The following is a 19,227-nucleotide window of genomic DNA, read 5'->3' as shown; positions in this document are numbered from 1 at the left end:
GCAATTCAGCAAAATCAGCATTTTTACCCCCTTTTCACTTTTTTGTGGGTAACGTTGGGGGGTTACTTGTGCTTGTGATAAATTAAAGTTTTCAGAAGTCTCCAGTAGAACATGTCAAAATTTCACCATTTGACTGGGTTTTCCAAGGCCATGATACATACTGTATACTTAAACAGCACAGACAAGGTCAAAAAAATTTAAAACCTTAGTCAGGTGTCCCTTCATGGTTGGCCGGATGTTGGGTCGGGTGAAGAGGGGACTGGCTGCTTTGACTTTCTGCACACACTGCAGGACCTTCAGCCACTCCTCTAGAAGGTTAGGAGAGTCGGCTTTTAAATTATACACATGTTTTCCTGTCACCACCTGAGGACGAGAACATATACACCTGTACACTGATACAAGTAAACACTCACACAGACATCAGGTTATCCTATTATGTATGGAAGAATTATAACAAACAATGAAATTCAGCATACTGTGGGGGAAATAAGTATTGAACGCGTCAACATTTTTTTCAGTAAATATATTTCCAATGAGGCTATTCGCACGAAATTTTCACCAGACATCAGTATTAACTTTTTATTAAGTTACGTGTAATAAAGTGGAATGACACAGGAAAAAAGTACTGAACACGCTAAGAAGAACCAGTTCTCCAAGGCAAGGTAAGGCAAGGAACCAGTTGAAATCTGTAAGTAATTATACCTCCTATCTGTGCAAATTAATATCAGCTTAATTATTAATTTCTTCATACAGGAAGGGTCTTGAAGCTGTCATTAAAAACAAAGGCTTCTCCACTAAGTATTAAATAAATTTCAGTTAGCATGTTCAATACTTTTTCTTAACTTGTTTGGATTTATTTATATTTGTGGATTTCTTGAGTTAATACTGATGTCTGGTGAAAATTTCATGTGAATAACCTCATTGGAAATATATTTACTGAAAAAAATCGTTCGATACTCATTTCCCCCTTCTGTGTATGGACAAGCACACTACATGTATACAGTACACATTAGGAGTGTAACACAATGGCATTATCTGTATTAATATCAGTATCTGTTTAGTAAAAATGTTCATACCTGTTTTCATATTTGTATTTAAAGCAGAAGTAGGTGTGGTCTATGGGCAGTTTTATAAAATTATTATTATTTTTTTTCCATGAGTCCTAACCCTATGCCCTGGAAACATTGGAAAACAGTGAAAAATGGGGCTGCTAGGAAAAATAATTTTTCATAATTTTTAAAAAAGTAATTTTTCATTCACAAGTCATAACGACTATTTTATTTTCATTTATTTGTTTTATTATATACACTGCTGAACCAGTAGAACTTTCTGGCAAGCCTTTCTCAATTCAAGAAACCTTCATGTACAATCTCCTATGAAGCTGGATGCACTGAAAATGGGCATTTCCTTATAATAATTGTATGATTTTTCAACAGAAAATGGAGTGCACAGCGCGAGTGGGCTATATGGATGCCCTATAAATAATAATAAATGCTTTTTTTTTTTTTAATATAAATAAAAGCATTTCTATCACTTCCATTCAGAAATATGCTTGAAATATGATTTTATTTTTGGAGCTCAGTAAAGCAGTACATCTCCGATTTATTAATGAACTTGATCTTTATTCCACATACAGGATTCCAAGACTAATATACTGTAATGTCTGCGTATAGCAAATACATATTGCAAATCACAAATACACACCACTACTAACTTGTTTCCCATGAAAAATACCGCTCAAAGGAAGAAATACATCTACTTTTACCAATGCGTGAACATTTTGGGCTGGTTTCAATTCTTTTACTATAGTTTTTCAGTTTTTTATTGTTGCGAGATCCCAATGCACACACCTAATCTAAAAAAAACCCCTGATTACGCCGATCTACATCATATTCATTTAGGACACATTATCTGTTCAATCTTAATTATGTATTTGTACTCAGTTACACAACCCTGGCACACATACACAACCAATACCTGAAGTATTTGTTTGCCATCCCCACGGGAAATAGTGCTGGAAGCAGTGAGTTCAATCTGGCCTTGAGGTTTACGGATGACATCACTCTGTGGAAAAAATCTAATTATGAAAGAAACCTGTCTTTAAGATTTCTTAACACACTTGCCTCCTACTGTGGAAACCCTGGCTGCATCATGAGTATATTCAATTCCAGTGCTGCTAGAAAGTTTGTGAACCCTTTATAAATTTCTGTACGTGACCTGTAATGTGATCAGGTCTTCATCTTAGTCCTAAAACTAGATGAAGAGAACCCAATTAAATAAACGATGCAAAAACATTGTATCGTTTTTACAGTTATTTATTGAGCAAAATTATCCCGGAACATCTTTGCTGGAAAAAGTATGTGAACCTCTAGGAGTATGAGTTCATTTAAAGGGGTAAATGAATTTGAGTTTAGCAAGCCCTCCCATGTTTCAAGAACATAAACTTGGATCTTCACTACCAAAATTTCCTCTTCACCACACAGGTTTATGGACGTGTACCATGTCTCAATCAAAGGAAATTCTGCAGGGCCTTAGAAAGAGTTATCAATGCTCACTAGGCTTGAAAAGGTTACAAATCCATTTCTAAAAAGAGTTCATCACTTTAAGTGATAAGTTGAAGCAGTTTTGTAAGGAGGAACAGGGGCAAAATTCCTCCGATCTGTTGTGCAGGATTGATCACCAGATACCAGAAACGTTGAATGTTGAAGTTATTGCTGCTTAAGGAATTCACATCAGTTACTAAATGTAAAGGTTTGCAGACTTTTTTCCAAGAAAGTTATTTAATGTTGTATGAATTTGCTCAATTAATAAATGTAAAAAATAATAAAAAAAGATAATATTTTTGCTTCATATGTTTAACTGGGTTCTCTTTATCTAGTTTAAGACTAAGATCTGATCACATTTCAGGTCAAACTTGGGCAGAAATTCAGAAAATTGTAAAGGGGTCACAAACTTTCTAGTGGCACTGTATTTAGTTCATGAACAAGGGACTGACCGGTGACTTGTAGAACATCAGTTCTCCATCTTTCAGGACAAACCAGTGGCGTTTCCAGGTCTTCTTCCATGTCTTCACCATCTTAAGTAGGTAGCCAGACTTTTCCATTGGCTCCTGGACCAATATATTATTTACTGAATAATTAAATGTGATTAAATGGGTATGACTATAGTAGCGTGCATGTGTGTGTGTGTGTGTGTGTGTGTGTGTGTGTCATACACTCTTGCCACTGTCACTGCTGGAAGAGCAGGTCTTTTGCAGTTTGTTCTCAGGCTCAGAGCACTCGGTGTCTGTAGAATAGGCATCAGGAGGGATGGCGTAGTCACTCTCAGACGCCATGGAGGAAAGGGACACGGCTGAACCGATAGAGAAATTTTCAGAAGGGAACAGCATGAGGTGTAAGGGGATATGTGAGTCTGGGCTCAGTTTGTGTGAGTCTACCTCTCCTGAAGGAGCTTTTGGCACAGTTGGAGCTGGAGGTGTGCAAACTGCTCTCCTCCTCACCCGAGTTTGAGTGACACTCCTCCAAACCCTCCTCCTCCTCAGAGGTGGAAGACTCCTCGGAAAACTGAGTGCTGCCCAGCAACGCCACCCTCTACAGGAAGAAAAACAGTGAAATACCACACCCATATCTGTGGTAACTGCTTAACAGTACTGCCCTCTTATGGTCAAACAGTAAAAAAAAAAAAAAAAAAAAAATTATATATATATATATATATATATATATATATATATATATATATATATATATATATATATATATATATATACTACCAAAAAAAAAACAACCATGTTAGACAACCTACTAATGTAATACGTAAATTTGTATAATATTACACTCATTACTTGTTTACAAATTATTAACAAGCATAGAGGATTAAAAGAGCAAATCCCTTCTATTAGTTCATCATCAGGCTTTAAGAGAGCTTGGGAACACTTCATGGCATGAGATAAATTGTCAAGACAACTGATAAAGGATATATGGTGTCCTCCAGTAATACTGGCACCCTTTGTAAATAAGAGCAAAGAAGGCTGTGAAAAATATTTGTTAAATATGCGTGTGCAACAATTATTGGCACCCCTATGAATTCACATGAGAAAAATATATTTGAAGTATATTCCCACTGATATTTGACTTTTTTTTAGTACGCACATTTTTTAGGTTGACTAGGAAGAGGAAATTGTTCAACCATGACTTCCTGTTTCACCGGGGTATAAATATGAGGTCACACATAGGCCAAATTCCCTTAGTCATTCATAACAATGGATAAGACCAAGGAACATAACTGTGATGTGCGGTAAAAGGTTGTTGAGCTTCACAAAATGGGACGTGGCTATAAGAAAATAGCACACGTATTGAAAATGCCCAGTTCCACCATCAGGCAATAATTAAGAAGTTCCACTCAACTGGAAATGTTATGAATCAACCTGGAGTTGGATGCATGTCTATATTGTCTCAATGCACTGTGAAGAGGATGGTTTGAGTGGCCAAAAAATCTCCAGGGATCACAGCTGGAGAATGCAGATGTTAGTTGCGTATTGGGGTCAGAAAGTCTCCAAAACTACAATCCGAAGTCACCTATATCGCCACAAGTTGTTTGGAAGGGTTTCAAGATAAAACCTCTACTCTCATCCAAAAACAAACTCAAACGTCTTCAGTTTGCCAGACACTACTGGAACTTCAAATGGGATCGGGTTCTGTGGTCAGATGAAACCAAAATAGAGCCTTCTGGCAATAAACACCAGAGGTGGTTTTGGTACACACAGAGAGGTAGCCATGTGGAAAAGTACCTCATGCCCACGGTTAAATATGGTGGTGGCTCTTTAATGTTTTGGGACTGTTTTTCTGTCAGAGGACCTGGACATTTTGTTAGGACACATGGCATCATGGACTCTATCAAATATCAACAGATATTAAATGAAAACCTGACTGCCTCTGCCAGAAAGCTTAAAATGGGCCATGGTTGGATCTTCCAGCAGGACAATGATCCAAATCATACATCAAAATCAACACAAAAATGGTTTACTGACCACAACATCATGACCTGCCATGGCCATCCCGGTCCCCTGACTTGAAACCCATAGAAAACCTGTGGGGTGAACTGAAGATGAGAGTCCACCACTGTGGACCTCGAAATTTGAAGGCTCTGGAGAGATTCTGTATGGAGGAATGGTCTCCGATCCCTTGCCATGTAGTCTCCAACCTCATCAGGCATTATAGGAGAAGACTCAGAGCTGTTATCTTGACAAGGGGAGGAAACACAAAGTATTGACTAAAAGGGTGCCAATAATTGTTGCACACCTATATTTAACAAAGACATTTTTTTATTAACCTGTGTTTTGTTTGCAATTGTTTGTTATCCATGAGAGCAGAGTATTTTGTGAATTTTGTGAACAAAAGATCAAAAGGTTAAACAATAAAGACAATTTTTCACAGCCTTCTTTGTTCATATTTACCAAGGGTGCCAATATTAGTGGAGGGCATTGTAGTAACTCATATAAATCACTCTTTACCACCGTGGTGAGTGGTTTTCTAGACTTCAACTAGCTGCCCATGATAGCTTCAGATTCCTGTTCTTGACTGACAGGAATGGAACCTGATGTGGTCTTCTGCTGTTGTAGCTCATCCACCTCAAGGTTTGATGTATTGTACTGAGATGCTTTTCTGCTCACCACAGTGATTATTTGAGTTTCTATAGACTTCCATTCTAGTTATTCTCCTCTGATCTCTCTTATCAACAAGATGTTTCTGTCTGCAGACCCTCTGCTCAAAGGATGTTTTTTTAAATGTTTTTCACACCATTTTGTATAAACACTAGAGACTGTCAAAATATCAATGGTTAAAAAAGTTTCTGAAAAAATACCGAGATGATTTGTCACTTTAAACCAGAGGCATGGCATTCACTTGAATTCCTGCTTAAATCAAGCTCAGCTGGCCTTGATAAAACCAATACCTACCCCTTTGACTGTGGTGTAGACCAGTGTGTTCATGTTTCTGTAGATGAGAGATGTGTACAGCATGAAGGCAGGGTATGAGGATGGGTGAGAAGAGTCTGGATAAAGAGTACAAGACTGAGATGAGTTTTGGCATAAGAAGAATAGACTGGAAAGACCAGCGATTTTACTCTATTTTCCTGGAAACATCCAGAAAATATCCAGCCAGTGATGGACAGACAAGAATTATTCTTATGAATCTACCAATGAAAGAGGAGTGTGATATGAAATTTGATATGTGAGGAATAATAAACAAAAAAAAATACAGAAAAGGAGAGAAACCTTTGTTCCTTTTTTCCCCAAGATGAGATATTAAACCTTACCTTTGTTTGCTACGTCTGTACATGATGTTTCTGAAAGCCGAATTCCAGATTTAGCCACAGCATATATTCTGCTTTCCTGAAGACAACAATAAAAAAAGTGTTAAATAAATGTGACGAAACAGATCATCGAAGAGTATGGGCCCAGTACTAACCCAGGACGGGAACCTGTGCAGCGGGGGGGTGGGCGGCTTGTTCCCTGGTACGGGTGCAGCCGTATCAGGGGACTTTGGCTCTTCTGCTGGGCTTTTAGATGACTCTTCAGAGGGTATCATACTCTCACCAGTCTCCATCTCCTGCTCCTGGTTCAAATCAGTCTCATGCGGCTTCAATGGGCGTAGCATGCTAATGGCATTGCGTGTTCTCCCGTGGACTGTTTCACTAACCACTGAAGGCTGGCTTAGGTGTTTCTTGGCTAGCGCAACACTAACGCTAAAGGCATTGGGGCTGCGTAGGCGGGGCTGCTTGGGCGAGGCAGGTGTATCATGTGCATCTTGGGATGGCGTGGGGCGTTTTGGGGTCAGAATTGGGCTGGGTGTATTGGCCTCACTGGAGGATGATGAAGAATTTAGACGCTGCATGCGAAACTGCTTGTTCAGCTCATCTGACGAGTCCGCCCTGTCCTCGCTGGCTTTTTCCTCGGCTGCAGCATCTGATCCAGCAAGTTGAGAAGAAAATATATTAGAGATGGGCCGTTGTATGTCAGGGTCTTCTAAGTTGGTAAGGTGGGGTTCCCTTGGTTCTGCTTCGTCCTCAGCACTGTGAGACAGAATGTCCTCTGTAGTCGCACACTCCTTCTCCTGCTCAGACTCCATTCTAGGGCTCGGACTCACAGCCTCAGCCTCTGGATTGTGTTTATTCCCACAGTCTGTTAAGAAACAAAGAGAAAATCAGGGTTACTCCATTACTCCATTCACAAGGAGCTTTGAGATGATTTGTCCAAAAGCACAGAAACAGATTAGAAATTGACAGACAAGTCAGCACTAGGTAGAAACTCTGCACAAACATTTTTATGTTTTAAGATGTATATATGAGGATCTGCCTGACCAGCTGAGAGCCTCCTGGAGTCGGTGGGTGTGAGGGTCGTACACACACTGCCTGTGCTCCTCTGAACTGGCATGGGGCCTGTCCGCACCTGAGGACTCTTCCCTTGGACATGAAAGCAGCCAAAGGTCAGGCTGCTGAGCCGCTGGGCCTGTCCAGGTTTAGCGTGATCCGACCCTCTGTAGTCTTCAGCCTGCTCCAGGACTGAGACACAATATATGTGGTTAAGTGTAGGAAATTGCCCGACACAATAAGTTGAGCTGCAAACCAGGTATTGTATTGACACTAAGAAAATTTGCTCTGCATGAGAAACTATACCTTGAATTTGTCTCTTTAGTTCCAATATCTGAGACTCCTGCTGTTGGTTTGTTTCCCTCAAGGAGGTGTTTTCTACTTCAAACTGAATCCATGCGGAAGGCAGGTATAAGAAAATAAGTAAATAAAATAATCTACATTAATCTGGATAAATTTGAAAACGTATCTTTTTTCCCTCTACGTTTTGGCCTTTCGTCCACACTGACTGCGTTTACATGGACAGCAGTAATCTAATTACTGACCTTATTCTGAATAAGACAATATTGTGATTAAGGTGTTTACATTAGTTGCTTTTAGAATACTCTTTTCATGTTCCTGTTTTACATGTTGCTGAACATCGATTTAACAGCACACCTCATTACGTCACCGCGCCACGCCGTCCGACGTTCCCTACAGAATTTCATGTAACAACATACAGTTCGTCTTCGTTATGGTACCGTATACAGTTTTGGGTGTTTCATTTTTAATTTTCATTTGGGTGTTTCATCACGAACACTTCAAGTGCAGTTAATTATTTGTCATGCTATACGTGCAAATAAACGACTGCTTGAAGCCGTGAGCTGTGTCTGAAACTGCATACTTACCTACTACATAGTAATACATGAATTTCACCTACTATATAGATAGATAGATATAGATATAGATACATGTAGTAGGTAAGTACGTGGTTTTGGACGTAGCCGTGCTCTCTTGTTTGCCGTCAAACGGTTGAACACTGGAGTGTGTGTACGTGTCCTGTCACAAAATGTGGTGAAAACTCCCACACAACGTTAATAGTGTGATTAAGGTGTGTACATGTCTATTATGCACTTCCATAAAGCGTCGAAAATAGGAATACTCCACACGTCTTAATTGGATTTGTGTTTACTTCGAGTATGACTTTAGTTGCATTAAGGTACTCAATAATTGCTGTTTACATGGTAGTTTCTTAATCAGAGTATTGTCTTAATCGGATTAATATCAGATTATTGTTGTTCATGTAAATGTACTGACTGAGACAGAGTTTTTTTCCAGTGAAAGCAGAGATTTTAGAAAACGCTCTCCCAAGTGGATAAATTTGAAAAGGCGGTTTTCGCGTTGTAGTGTGGACAGAGAAAACAGAGATATTCAAAAACGATGACGTGTTTTTAATCATGTTACCAATTCAACTCAAAACCAACAAGCTGGTGGACGATGTTGTAGGGCAGTTGTTGTGCCTGCTATCCAGTTTGATAGCGCTGTTAAAGATTAATGTCACTTTGAAACTTCAGATCGCATTTCCAAATAAACGCCTGACGGAAATGACGCAGGCCAAAGCTGCTTACATTTTTACGCATGCACAGTGTAGGGATATAAGCGTTTTTCCAGACGTTTCAGTGTGGACGAGCGATTTTTGGAAAACGTGTAGACAAAGAGTGTTTTTAAAACGAAAAACGTTTTCAGTTTTCAGATCCATCTAGATTAATGTGAACGTAGCCTAAGGTAAATTCCCATACATCACACACAAACCTCATTTAATTTCCGCATCACCCACTCCTTGATCTTTGCAGCTTTCTCCTCTACAATCTTGGCATCTTGAATCCGGCCCTGTTTCTGTGGAGGTGGCGGATATTATATTAGTGAAGTTGTATGAAAAAGCAGATAAAAGTCGGTTTTATCTGGTTGGTCACAGCTGGAGAATTGCAGAAGTTAGTTGTGTCCTTGGGTCAGAAAGTCTCCAAAACTACAATCTGAAGTCACCTACATCACCACAAGTTGTTTGGAAGGGTTTCAAGAAAAAAGCCTCTACTATCATCTAAAAAAAAACCGGTAGCGTCTGCAGTTTGCCAGACACTACCGGAACTTCAAATGGGATCGGGTTCTATGGTCAGATGGAAACAAAATAGAGCCTTCTGGCAATAAACACCAGAGGTGGTTTTGGTACACACAGAGAGGTAGCCATATGGAAAAGTACCTCATGCCCACGGTTAAATATGGTGGTGGCTCTTTAATGTTTTGGGGCTGTTTTTCTGGACATTATGTTAGGACACATGGCATCATGGACTCTATCAACTATCAACAGATATTAAATGAAAACCTGACTGCCTCTGCCAGAAAGATTAAAATGGACCCATAGAAAACCTGTGGGGTGAACTGAAGAGGAGAGTCCACCAGCGTGGACCTCAACATTTGAAGGATCTGGAAATGATCTGAATTGGTCTCAGATCCCTTGCCATGTATTCTCCAACCTCATCAGGCATTATAGGAGAAGACTCAGAACTGTTATCTTGGCAAAGGGAGATAGCACAAAGTATTAACTAAAAGGGTGCCAATAATTGTTGCACACCTATATTTAACAAAGATAACTGCAACTTTGCAACTGTTTGATATCCATGAGAGCAGAGTATTTTTGTGAATTTTTTTAAACAAAAAGATCAAAAGGTTAAACAATAAAGACAATTTTTCACAGCCTTCTTTTCTCAAATTTACCACGGGTGCCAATATTAGTGGAGGGCACTGTAACTTGGCTTTCAAGCAGTTGTCTGATTCAGCTTGAAAGTGATGTCATGACAGTCCTCGCTAATGTTAAATCTAGTTAGCATGATAACTCTTCATGGAGATTTTTTTTTTTACATGAGTGGGAATTGATGGGGTGGACTCAAGGAGTAAAAAATCTTACCTAATGCACCTTTAATTATGCCAAAAGCCAAACAATTTTTATGGCCATTGACAGTCCATATCACTAAGAATATATGTAGCTTCAATGGCACTGTGCTTGAGAATTCCTGTTTATCATGTTGTTTATATCGGTGGAACTAAGATGCTCAAACCCGTTCCAGCAGGACAATGCCCCTGTGCACAAAGCGAGGTCCATGAAGGCATGGTTTGCCAAGTGTGATATAGATGTGTACTCGAGTGTCCTGCACAAAGCCCTAACCTCAACCACACTGAACACCTTAGGGATGAATTGGAACACTGACTAGCTATGTTTCAATCATCCCACTTCCAAGTCATAAACGGAAGTTAAGAAAGGTATGAATCAAGGTGTAGATTCGGTCGTTTTTGCATCAGGATTGTAAAAAGGATTGTGTCCACCCCCATTGTTTGGATGAGGTACTGACCTGTTCCTCTAACTGTTGCTCCAGTGATGTTATCAGCTCTTCTTTCTCCTGCAGAGCAGCCTGAAGGTCTTGGCAGCGTCTGAAGAGCTTCAGCTCAGAGTCAGCAGACTCCACATCAGTAGCCTTCAGACGCTCCTCCATCCAGTGCACCTGAATTCACAATGTAAACACAAACCTGGTCATATCAGCTCTGCATTTCATATTTCATAACCAGCACATCAGGTCAAATTATACTAGAAGAGAAGTGTAGAACACTTACCTGTTGGTTTGCTTCATAGGCATTTCGCTCTGCCTCCAAAACCTGTGTTTCCAACTGCTGCATCTGCAAAGCAACATACCACCAGGAAGCAGCTTGTTTTATTTAAATGTTCCCATATGATATGTGCCATGAAAGTTGTATAAATATACCACTTTCATGGCATTCACACATTCACACTCATGCACTCGCACTCCCTCATGCACTCGCACTCCCTCATGCACCCACTCACACACGCACACTCACGCATGCACTCGCACTCTCCCTCAAGCACTCACACTCAAGCACTCACGCATTCACACAGAGTCCCTCACGCATTCCCTCACGCACTCACACTCACGCACTCACGCACAGTCCCTCACAAACTCATGCTCTCACACTCACACACAGTCCCTCACGCACTCACACTCATGCACTTACACTGTCACGTTTCGTGACATAACGGAGATATGAGGACGGATGCAATCGCAGTTTCAACAGTTTTATTTAAGAGAGACACAGGTAGGTAAATCCAAGACGTAATCCAATAACGTAATCCAGAAACATGCAAAAGTTCAGACGATCGGCAAACAGGCGTAAAGCGGCGAGGCAGGAATCAAGGTCGCGGTCACGGAAATACAGGGTCGAGAAACAAAACAAGAAACATGAACAATAGCGCGATACTGGGAGCGGAGAAACCAGCGTAAACTGACTATGACTATGACTATGACTATGACTATGTATATTTACTCTAATCTAATATTCCGTGCTATGTGCTGGGAGGCGCGCGGTATATATACAAACATAATCAGAGTTGTAATGGCTGACGGCTGAGGGCAATTCAGACACACGTGAAACAACGACCAATGACAGAACAGGGAGGAGACACAACAGAAACATAACAAATGCACATGTCGAAATGTCACGATTATCAACAAGGGAAAAGCAGGTGCTCGTGCACCTGCTCGTGCACGCGCGCTCACATGCTCCACAGCGCGCTGCTTAAAGGGGAAATCGTGACACACGCACAGTCCCTCACGCACTCACTCATGCACTCACACTCACGCACTCACACAATCACTCACGTACTCACACTCACGCACTCACACAAAGTCCCTCACGCACTCACACACAGTCCCTCCCTCATGCACTCGCACTCACACGGAGTCCCTCACGCACTCCCACTCACGCACTCACAGTCACTCACGCACTCACACACAGTCCCTCCCTCACGCACTCACACTCACACAAAGTCCCTCCCTCACACCCTCACACACTCGCACTCACACACAGTCCCACCCTCATGCACTCCCACTCACGCACTCACACAGTCACTCACGCACTCACACACAGTCCCTCCCTCACGCACTCACACACAGTCCCTCACGCACTCACACAAAGTCCCTCCCTCACACCCTCACACACTCGCACTCACACACAGTCCCACCCTCATGCACTCCCTCACACACTCACACTCTCACACACAGTCCCTCACGCTTGCATACACTCACACTTGCGTGCACTCACTCATGCACTAACTCGTGTACTCACTCGTGCATACACACATATACCCCCCCTCACTTTACACGTTCCTTGGCTCAACATTGCAGAAAGCATCAAAATGATGTGTTTTGTCTTCAAATGTCGGAATCACACAATTGTACAGGATCTCTCTGTATGCAGTAGCATTACAATTTCCCTTCACTGGAACCATGTGGCCCGAAGCTGTTCCAGCGTAACAATGCACCTAAGCACACAAACCGAGGTCCATGAAGGCATGGATTGCTAAGGTTGGAGTGGAAGAACTCAAGTAGCCTGCACACAGCCCTGACTTCAACTCCATTGAACACCTTTGTGATAAACTGGACACCAGGCTTCCTCACTTGACACCAGTGTCTGACCATGCTTTTGTGGCTGAATGGGTAAATCCCCATAGCCATAAAGTTTACAGTATGTTGAATTTGAAAGAACTTATGATTCAACACCTTGCAGTCACTCTATAGTGTAAAATGTTAGAGTATAGAATATGATCAACATATGTTAAAAAAAAAACAAACAAAAAAAACAAAAGTGTGTTCCTGGCACTCTCACATGTTGCCTTCATTATTAACACTCATAAAGGCAAGGAATTTAAAGTGATCTAATATATCGCTACAGATATGCCAAGAGTGATTCACTCAGGTTTCCATACAGAACATAAAAGATTTTAAGATGTATTTGCGAATCCAAATTAATACTCTTGTCTGACACTTCTAAAAAGGCTTTTCTTCACCCATTTTTTAAACCCATTATCACAAACATCTGTTGCTTAATCACTCCACAATTGTACGCCATAATTATATGTCAGAGTTTATAAAACTTGTTTTGGTTGTGCCGACATTTGTCCTGTTTAGTGACCAACAGGAAGGCCAGCACCACAAAAATGCACATAACTCCATCCATCCATCCATCCATCCATTCATCTTCTACCACTTATCCTTCCTTCAGGGTCACAGGAAAACCTGGAGCCTATCCCAGGGAGCATCGGGCACAAGGCTGCACATGACTCATAGTGAGCTAAAATGCAGCCATTCGCACTAGTCCTGCATAATGTATCATCGACATTGCAATATTTTCCTTGGAATATGGATATTGCACCATTGTACAAGATGGAAAAAAAATGAGCACCACCATATTATATTGTTTTCTGGAGACTTTCTGTCCAATTTTTGATTCAGTTAAATGTTCAAAGGATATATTGATCAGTAGTGGCATTATTATGATCAAAAATACTAAATGTCCACACAAAGGCAGACTGATTTGTGTGTTATACAGAGGTTAAATGAGTAGAGGGTTATATAATAACGATCATATAACCCTCTACCCATTGAACCTCTGTATAACACACAGATCAGTCTGCCTTTGTATGGACATTTAGTATTTTTATATGTATGGTTTATATGGTAAAAATATCTTATTGTGATACTTTTCAAAGTGCACAATATGTATCATGATATTTCATGTCAGTGGTGTTGTGCTACTAAAGGGTCAACAAAACAGTGTAGCCATGTCATAAAAAAAGTTCCAATAAGAACAAGTAATATTTAACAAGGAAATTTTTAATGTTCATTCAGTTACTTTGTAGTTGTAGTGATTAAAAAAATTACAGTTACAGTGAGGGAAATAAGTATTGAATGCAGCAACATTTTTTTCAGTAAATATATTTCCAATGAGTTTATTCACATGAAATTTTCACCAGACTTTGGTATTAACTCAAGAAATCTGGAGTACACAAAGAAATCCAAACATTAAAGTCCATAAATGAAGTTATGTTTAATAAAGAGGAATGACACGGGAAAAAAGTATTGAACACGCTAACTGAAATTTATTTAATACTTAGTGGAGAAGCCTTTGTTTGTAATGACAGCTTCAAGACACTTCCTGTATAAAGGAAATTAATCGGCCGCAGTATTCAGGTGTGATTTTGAGAAGGTCTTGGGAGAGCTCTTTGCTTTTACCCATCATGAGATGTTTCTTGTGTGACACCTTGGTAACAAAAAGCCTTTATATAGACCATCAATTTACTAACCCAACTGATATAAATAGTGCACAGATAGGAGGTATAATTACTTATGGATTTCAGCTGGTTCCTTGCCTTACCTTGCCTTGGTGAACTGCTTTTTCTTAGCGTGTTCAATACTTTTTTCCTGTGTCATTCTACTTTGTTACACATAACTTTATTTATAGACTTTAATGTTGTGAATTCTTTATATTTCCAGATTTCTTGAGTTAATACTGATGTCTAGTGAAAATTTCATGTGAATAACCTCATTGGAAATATATACTGAAAAAAATGTTGATGCGTTCAGTACTTATTTCCCCCACTGTATAAAAGCACTGACACCTATAATACTCAGAAATGTGTATCATGATGTTAATATATTGTAACATCCATATCATATTGTTATATTTTCCAGCTCTGTTTGCAGACCATATCGGCATCAAAACGTATAGCTATATAATAATTGCAATGTGCTGTTTTTGGCAACCCGAATACACAGGCATATAAGGAAAAAATGAGAGAGTATAATGGACAAGTTCTTTGACAAATGATAAAGCTAACGACCTCAATGTACAGATATAGAAGCAGTTGGAAAGCACCATAATTACAGACTATACTGAATGCAGCTTTAAGCGCTGTAGCGCTGGGCTAGTTACTGCTTATAACCTCTGGAAGCCAGTAGCAATTGGATGAAATAGTATATATGGTTCATTTACAGTCTAAACAATACAGAAAAAGAAGACAGGAATGACTGCACAGTAACACCAGACTGGATAAACAGTTGATTGAGAAGAAACCAAAGTTGTGATGTTGGACACTTTAGCAACATCTAAACACAGACATCTAAATAAGTTTGTGTGTGTTGTGTTGTGCTTGAATGCAAAGTAGGCTGTGCATGCATCTGTATCAATGAACTTTATAGGAGTAAAATGACCTCTGCTGACCATCGTGGCCATGTGAAGTGCGAGATACTGGGTGCATCTGAATCAAATGTCAAATGAGATACCTTCAAATGGCTGACTTGAATGCTGCATATCGGTTTTGCCCTACATAACCCTGTTTATCAACTTTGTTGCAGCTGCCGGTCATGAGGAAAATGAGAAGAGGAAGCAGTTTGCGATTAAATAAGTTATTTGTGCTGATGTAGGCATGGACATGCGAGGGCGGCTGTGGCTCAGGTGGTAGAGCGGGTTGTCCGCTAATCGTAGGGTTGGCGGTTTGATTCCCGGCCCACATGACTCCACATGCCGAAGTGTCCTTGGGCAAGACACTGAACCCCAAGCTGCTCCCGATGGCAAATTAACACCTTGCATGGCAGATCTGCTACCATTGGTGTGGGAATGTCTGAATGAGACACAGTGTAAAGTGCTTTGGAACCACTAAAAAAGCTCTATATAAGTGCAGACCATTTTCCATCACAGACGACAAGACGTCATGGCAGCTGCCTTCTGTTTTTAAACCACAGATATTGTAAACGAGAGTTAGGACTAACCTAAATCTGTAAATCTGTAAACAAGCCCAAAAATTACACACATGGTATATGTAAGCGATAATCCATGGCTAGGTGTGCGTTTCATGACTTTAATCACGTGGAAGTGATTGCCTTCGCAGATAAGGTTGTGCGATAAGGTTACATTTATTTGAATGAATAATAGTAAACAGTTATTAAAGACAGAGAGAGAGAGAGAGAGATTGTGCATATGTGAATTTCCTGTGTCTGTGCCGCGTCTCTACTTATAAAGAAGCAGCGAGTTTAACTGTATGTTACAATGGTTACAGTTGTTTATAGGCAGCGCATTCATTTAGAACGGTGATTAAACTGACCGGAACTACCTGTGGTATATACGGTATTAACAAACACCTTCCAGCTAATCAGAATCAAGGATTTGGACAGACCATGGTATAATTATAAGATATTCCTATTATAATCCTATTACATAATTTGCAAATACATACATATGATATACGATTAAGTGGTTCGTCTGAAATAAATTTTCTGCTGAGTATAACAGTCAGATGTGGACAAATCATAAATTCATTAACTTGCCAACCAGGCAAGTAAAAGTTCCAGTGTGCTGCACAGTCTCACATTTTGGATGCCCTGAAACCTATTTTACTTAAAGTGATAGCTATCACAATGTAATAATGTATGGCGATCTAGCAATAGCCATAGTCTGTACAGGAGTTTTTTTTTTTAGATTGTTGTGGCCAAAAACGCTTGGTTTTGAGTTTTTTTGGGGTTTTTTTGCAAACAACTACTTGAATTGGTGAAATTGCAATTGTACAAAATTGTCTTTCATAGTGATGTTTGTTGGTAAATGAGACCTTTTAGCTGTACTCATGTTCAACGCACGTGGATCAAAGAGGGCTTTGGCTGAATGCGCTTTGTGATGACGTTACATGACATGTCTTGGCCCAAATCTGTGGAAAATCTGTGGCAATATCCTACACTGGTACCATTTACACTGGTTCTCATTCACCCATTCACACACACACTCACACACCAGTGGTAGCAGAGCTGCCATGCAAGGCACTAACTTGCCATTGGGAGCAACTTGAGGTTCAGTGTCTTGCCCAAGGACACTTCGGTATGTGGGGTCATGTGGGCTGGGAATCGAACTGCCAACCCTACGATTAGTGGTCAACCGGCTTTACCACCTAAACCACAGCCGCCCACGATTAATAAAATAAAATAATAAAAACCATAAGCCAGTGCACTACACACATGCTTCGGCCAATGTGTGTAGTGCAGTAGGCAGTGGGATTCGGACCGACTGCTTGTGGTCCGCCAAGCAACCATGATTAAAAAAAAAACCCAAACACATAATCTGCTTGCCCTGAGCTCTCAGGCTGATTTGTTGACTCCTGATAGTGTATTTACCAGTTTGTACAGGATTTCACAGGTTTTTTTTTTGGTGATTATTGTGGCCAAAAATACTTGATTTTGCTGCGGCTATTTTCAAAATTTTTGAAAACTACTGGCAAAAGTGCAATTGCACAAAATTGTTTTGAGTGGACATTCACAGTGATGATTGTTGGGAAGTGCGACCTTTTACACATGTTCGTCGCACGTGAATCGAAGAGGGCTTTTCCTGAATGCTTGTTGTGAAGACTTGTCTTGGCCCAAACCTAAGGAAAATCTGTGGTAATTTTGAAAATGTGCAAGCACCTCCGAGTATTGCATAGAGTGTGCTTGATTTTGCGTTAATTTCTGCGATTGCAATATTGCAAAATCCTGGAGGGACTGTTTTACTTTGAATAAATGCAAAAAATGAGAGAAAGAGAAAAAGGTGAGCATCACACTTTCTGTAACAATCTTCCAAGCCTACACGGGGCCTCTGAGAACCTGATTCCACCAATGAACCCACCATAACCCCTAATAATCCCCATCTCTGAATTGGCTACATCACTCTCTCCTCTCCACTAATAGTTGGTGTGTGGTGGGGGTTCTGGTACACTATGCCTGCCTTCGCATCATCCAGGTGGATGCTACACACTAGTGGTGGTTGAGGAGACCCCCCCAATACCATGTAAAGTGCTTTGAGTGTCTAGATATACGCTATATAAATGTAACTGTAAAAAATGACTGAACCCTTTCATGACTATCAGAGAGAACTGATGATCTAAACTAGCTGGCGATGAAGAAAAACTAAACCTGACCAAAATGCATGCATGTTTGCCCCACACCCCGGACTGTCTCAGTTTGACACTTTCATCGCTAGAAAGTGTTGAAACAGCTCTGTAGGAAAAGTTCAAAATAAACCAGTGCCACATACTGTAAACCACTCTGCAGTCAGCCTCCCCATTCCTAACATTCCAAGCCATGTGCTTTGCGGCTCGCCTTCCACGCAGCCCCACCGGAGCTTACAAAGCCTGCCTGTGTTACAACCCAACACAACACCACCACTCTAAATTCCCCAGCATCACCTAGTGTCTGTACACCAACACTCACATGCCTCAGTCCATAGGCTGGAGAAACTGGATCATTCACAAACATGCTACATACTTAATTCAGCAATTAAATTTTTACTAGACGCCATAAAATACTTCACATACATAAAGAACTAAGAAAGCAGTATGATGATGCAATAATTATGCTACGATGCAGACAGAATAAACAAGTGAGGAGCAAGTGCTGCATGAAGCAGTAAAGTCACAAGTGCTTGCTTGGACCCTCACGCTGCCTTATGCTCGGCTGGCTCCGGGTTTATGAAGCCACCACCCATACAAATGTGGAAGCAATCTGGGCGTGCCAGGCACGAAGAGCAGCAAGCGCTAACCTAGAACAGATTCGCTCTTTGCACAGTGCTCTCAGTGTATACACATTCACTGGTGGGAGTATGTGTGTGTTTGTGTGTGTGGTTTCCTTTTGCAGGATGCATGAAGTCACATACGCTTACAAGATCCTTGTTATTCACAGTAATGGATATGAATTTAAGAAAATGAGGGCAAATTGGCGTTTGATGGTTAGCAGGGAAGGCCGAATGTGTTTACACAATTTCTCTAAAGCAGATACGGGTGTATAAAGTCTCCTTTGGCACGAATTATGACCCGTGTGTCCACTCTAAAAAGTGTTGTGTTGTGTGTGATGCATATTGACTTCCCATATAACATGCTCTCTGTTTACAAACCCTGGCATTTCCTCCCCTGGGCGTCATGTGATTACGGAATGGTTTATTTTCTGCTCTGTCTGCTGCCCCCTC

At 40.6% G+C, this 19,227-nt stretch overlaps 1 protein-coding gene across 3 annotated transcripts in view; it reads right to left on the bottom strand.

The window, feature by feature from the left end:
* The window catches only part of plekhh2 (pleckstrin homology domain containing, family H (with MyTH4 domain) member 2), a 46,552-nt gene that overhangs the window by 14,160 nt on the left and 13,165 nt on the right, over window positions 1-19,227 (bottom strand). For all 3 annotated transcript variants that reach the window (XM_053620808.1, XM_053620806.1, XM_053620807.1), the window contains exons 3-15: window positions 11,008-11,070; window positions 10,749-10,898; window positions 9,157-9,240; window positions 7,672-7,753; window positions 7,357-7,557; window positions 6,465-7,177; window positions 6,313-6,388; window positions 5,954-6,048; window positions 3,437-3,590; window positions 3,215-3,351; window positions 2,996-3,109; window positions 1,978-2,064; window positions 205-363 (exon numbers count right to left, since the gene is read on the bottom strand). In XM_053620808.1, the coding sequence (XP_053476783.1) occupies window positions 205-363; window positions 1,978-2,064; window positions 2,996-3,109; window positions 3,215-3,351; window positions 3,437-3,590; window positions 5,954-6,048; window positions 6,313-6,388; window positions 6,465-7,177; window positions 7,357-7,557; window positions 7,672-7,753; window positions 9,157-9,240; window positions 10,749-10,898; window positions 11,008-11,070 (2,115 nt within the window). The remainder of the gene's footprint in view (window positions 1-204; window positions 364-1,977; window positions 2,065-2,995; window positions 3,110-3,214; window positions 3,352-3,436; window positions 3,591-5,953; window positions 6,049-6,312; window positions 6,389-6,464; window positions 7,178-7,356; window positions 7,558-7,671; window positions 7,754-9,156; window positions 9,241-10,748; window positions 10,899-11,007; window positions 11,071-19,227) is intronic.

This window comes from Ictalurus furcatus, chromosome 3 (assembly GCF_023375685.1).
Source record: "Ictalurus furcatus strain D&B chromosome 3, Billie_1.0, whole genome shotgun sequence".
In the NCBI taxonomy this organism is placed as follows: domain Eukaryota; kingdom Metazoa; phylum Chordata; class Actinopteri; order Siluriformes; family Ictaluridae; genus Ictalurus; species Ictalurus furcatus.
The sequence above is the reverse complement of the archived record's forward strand: the minus strand, read 5'-3'. Positions and strand labels throughout refer to the sequence as shown.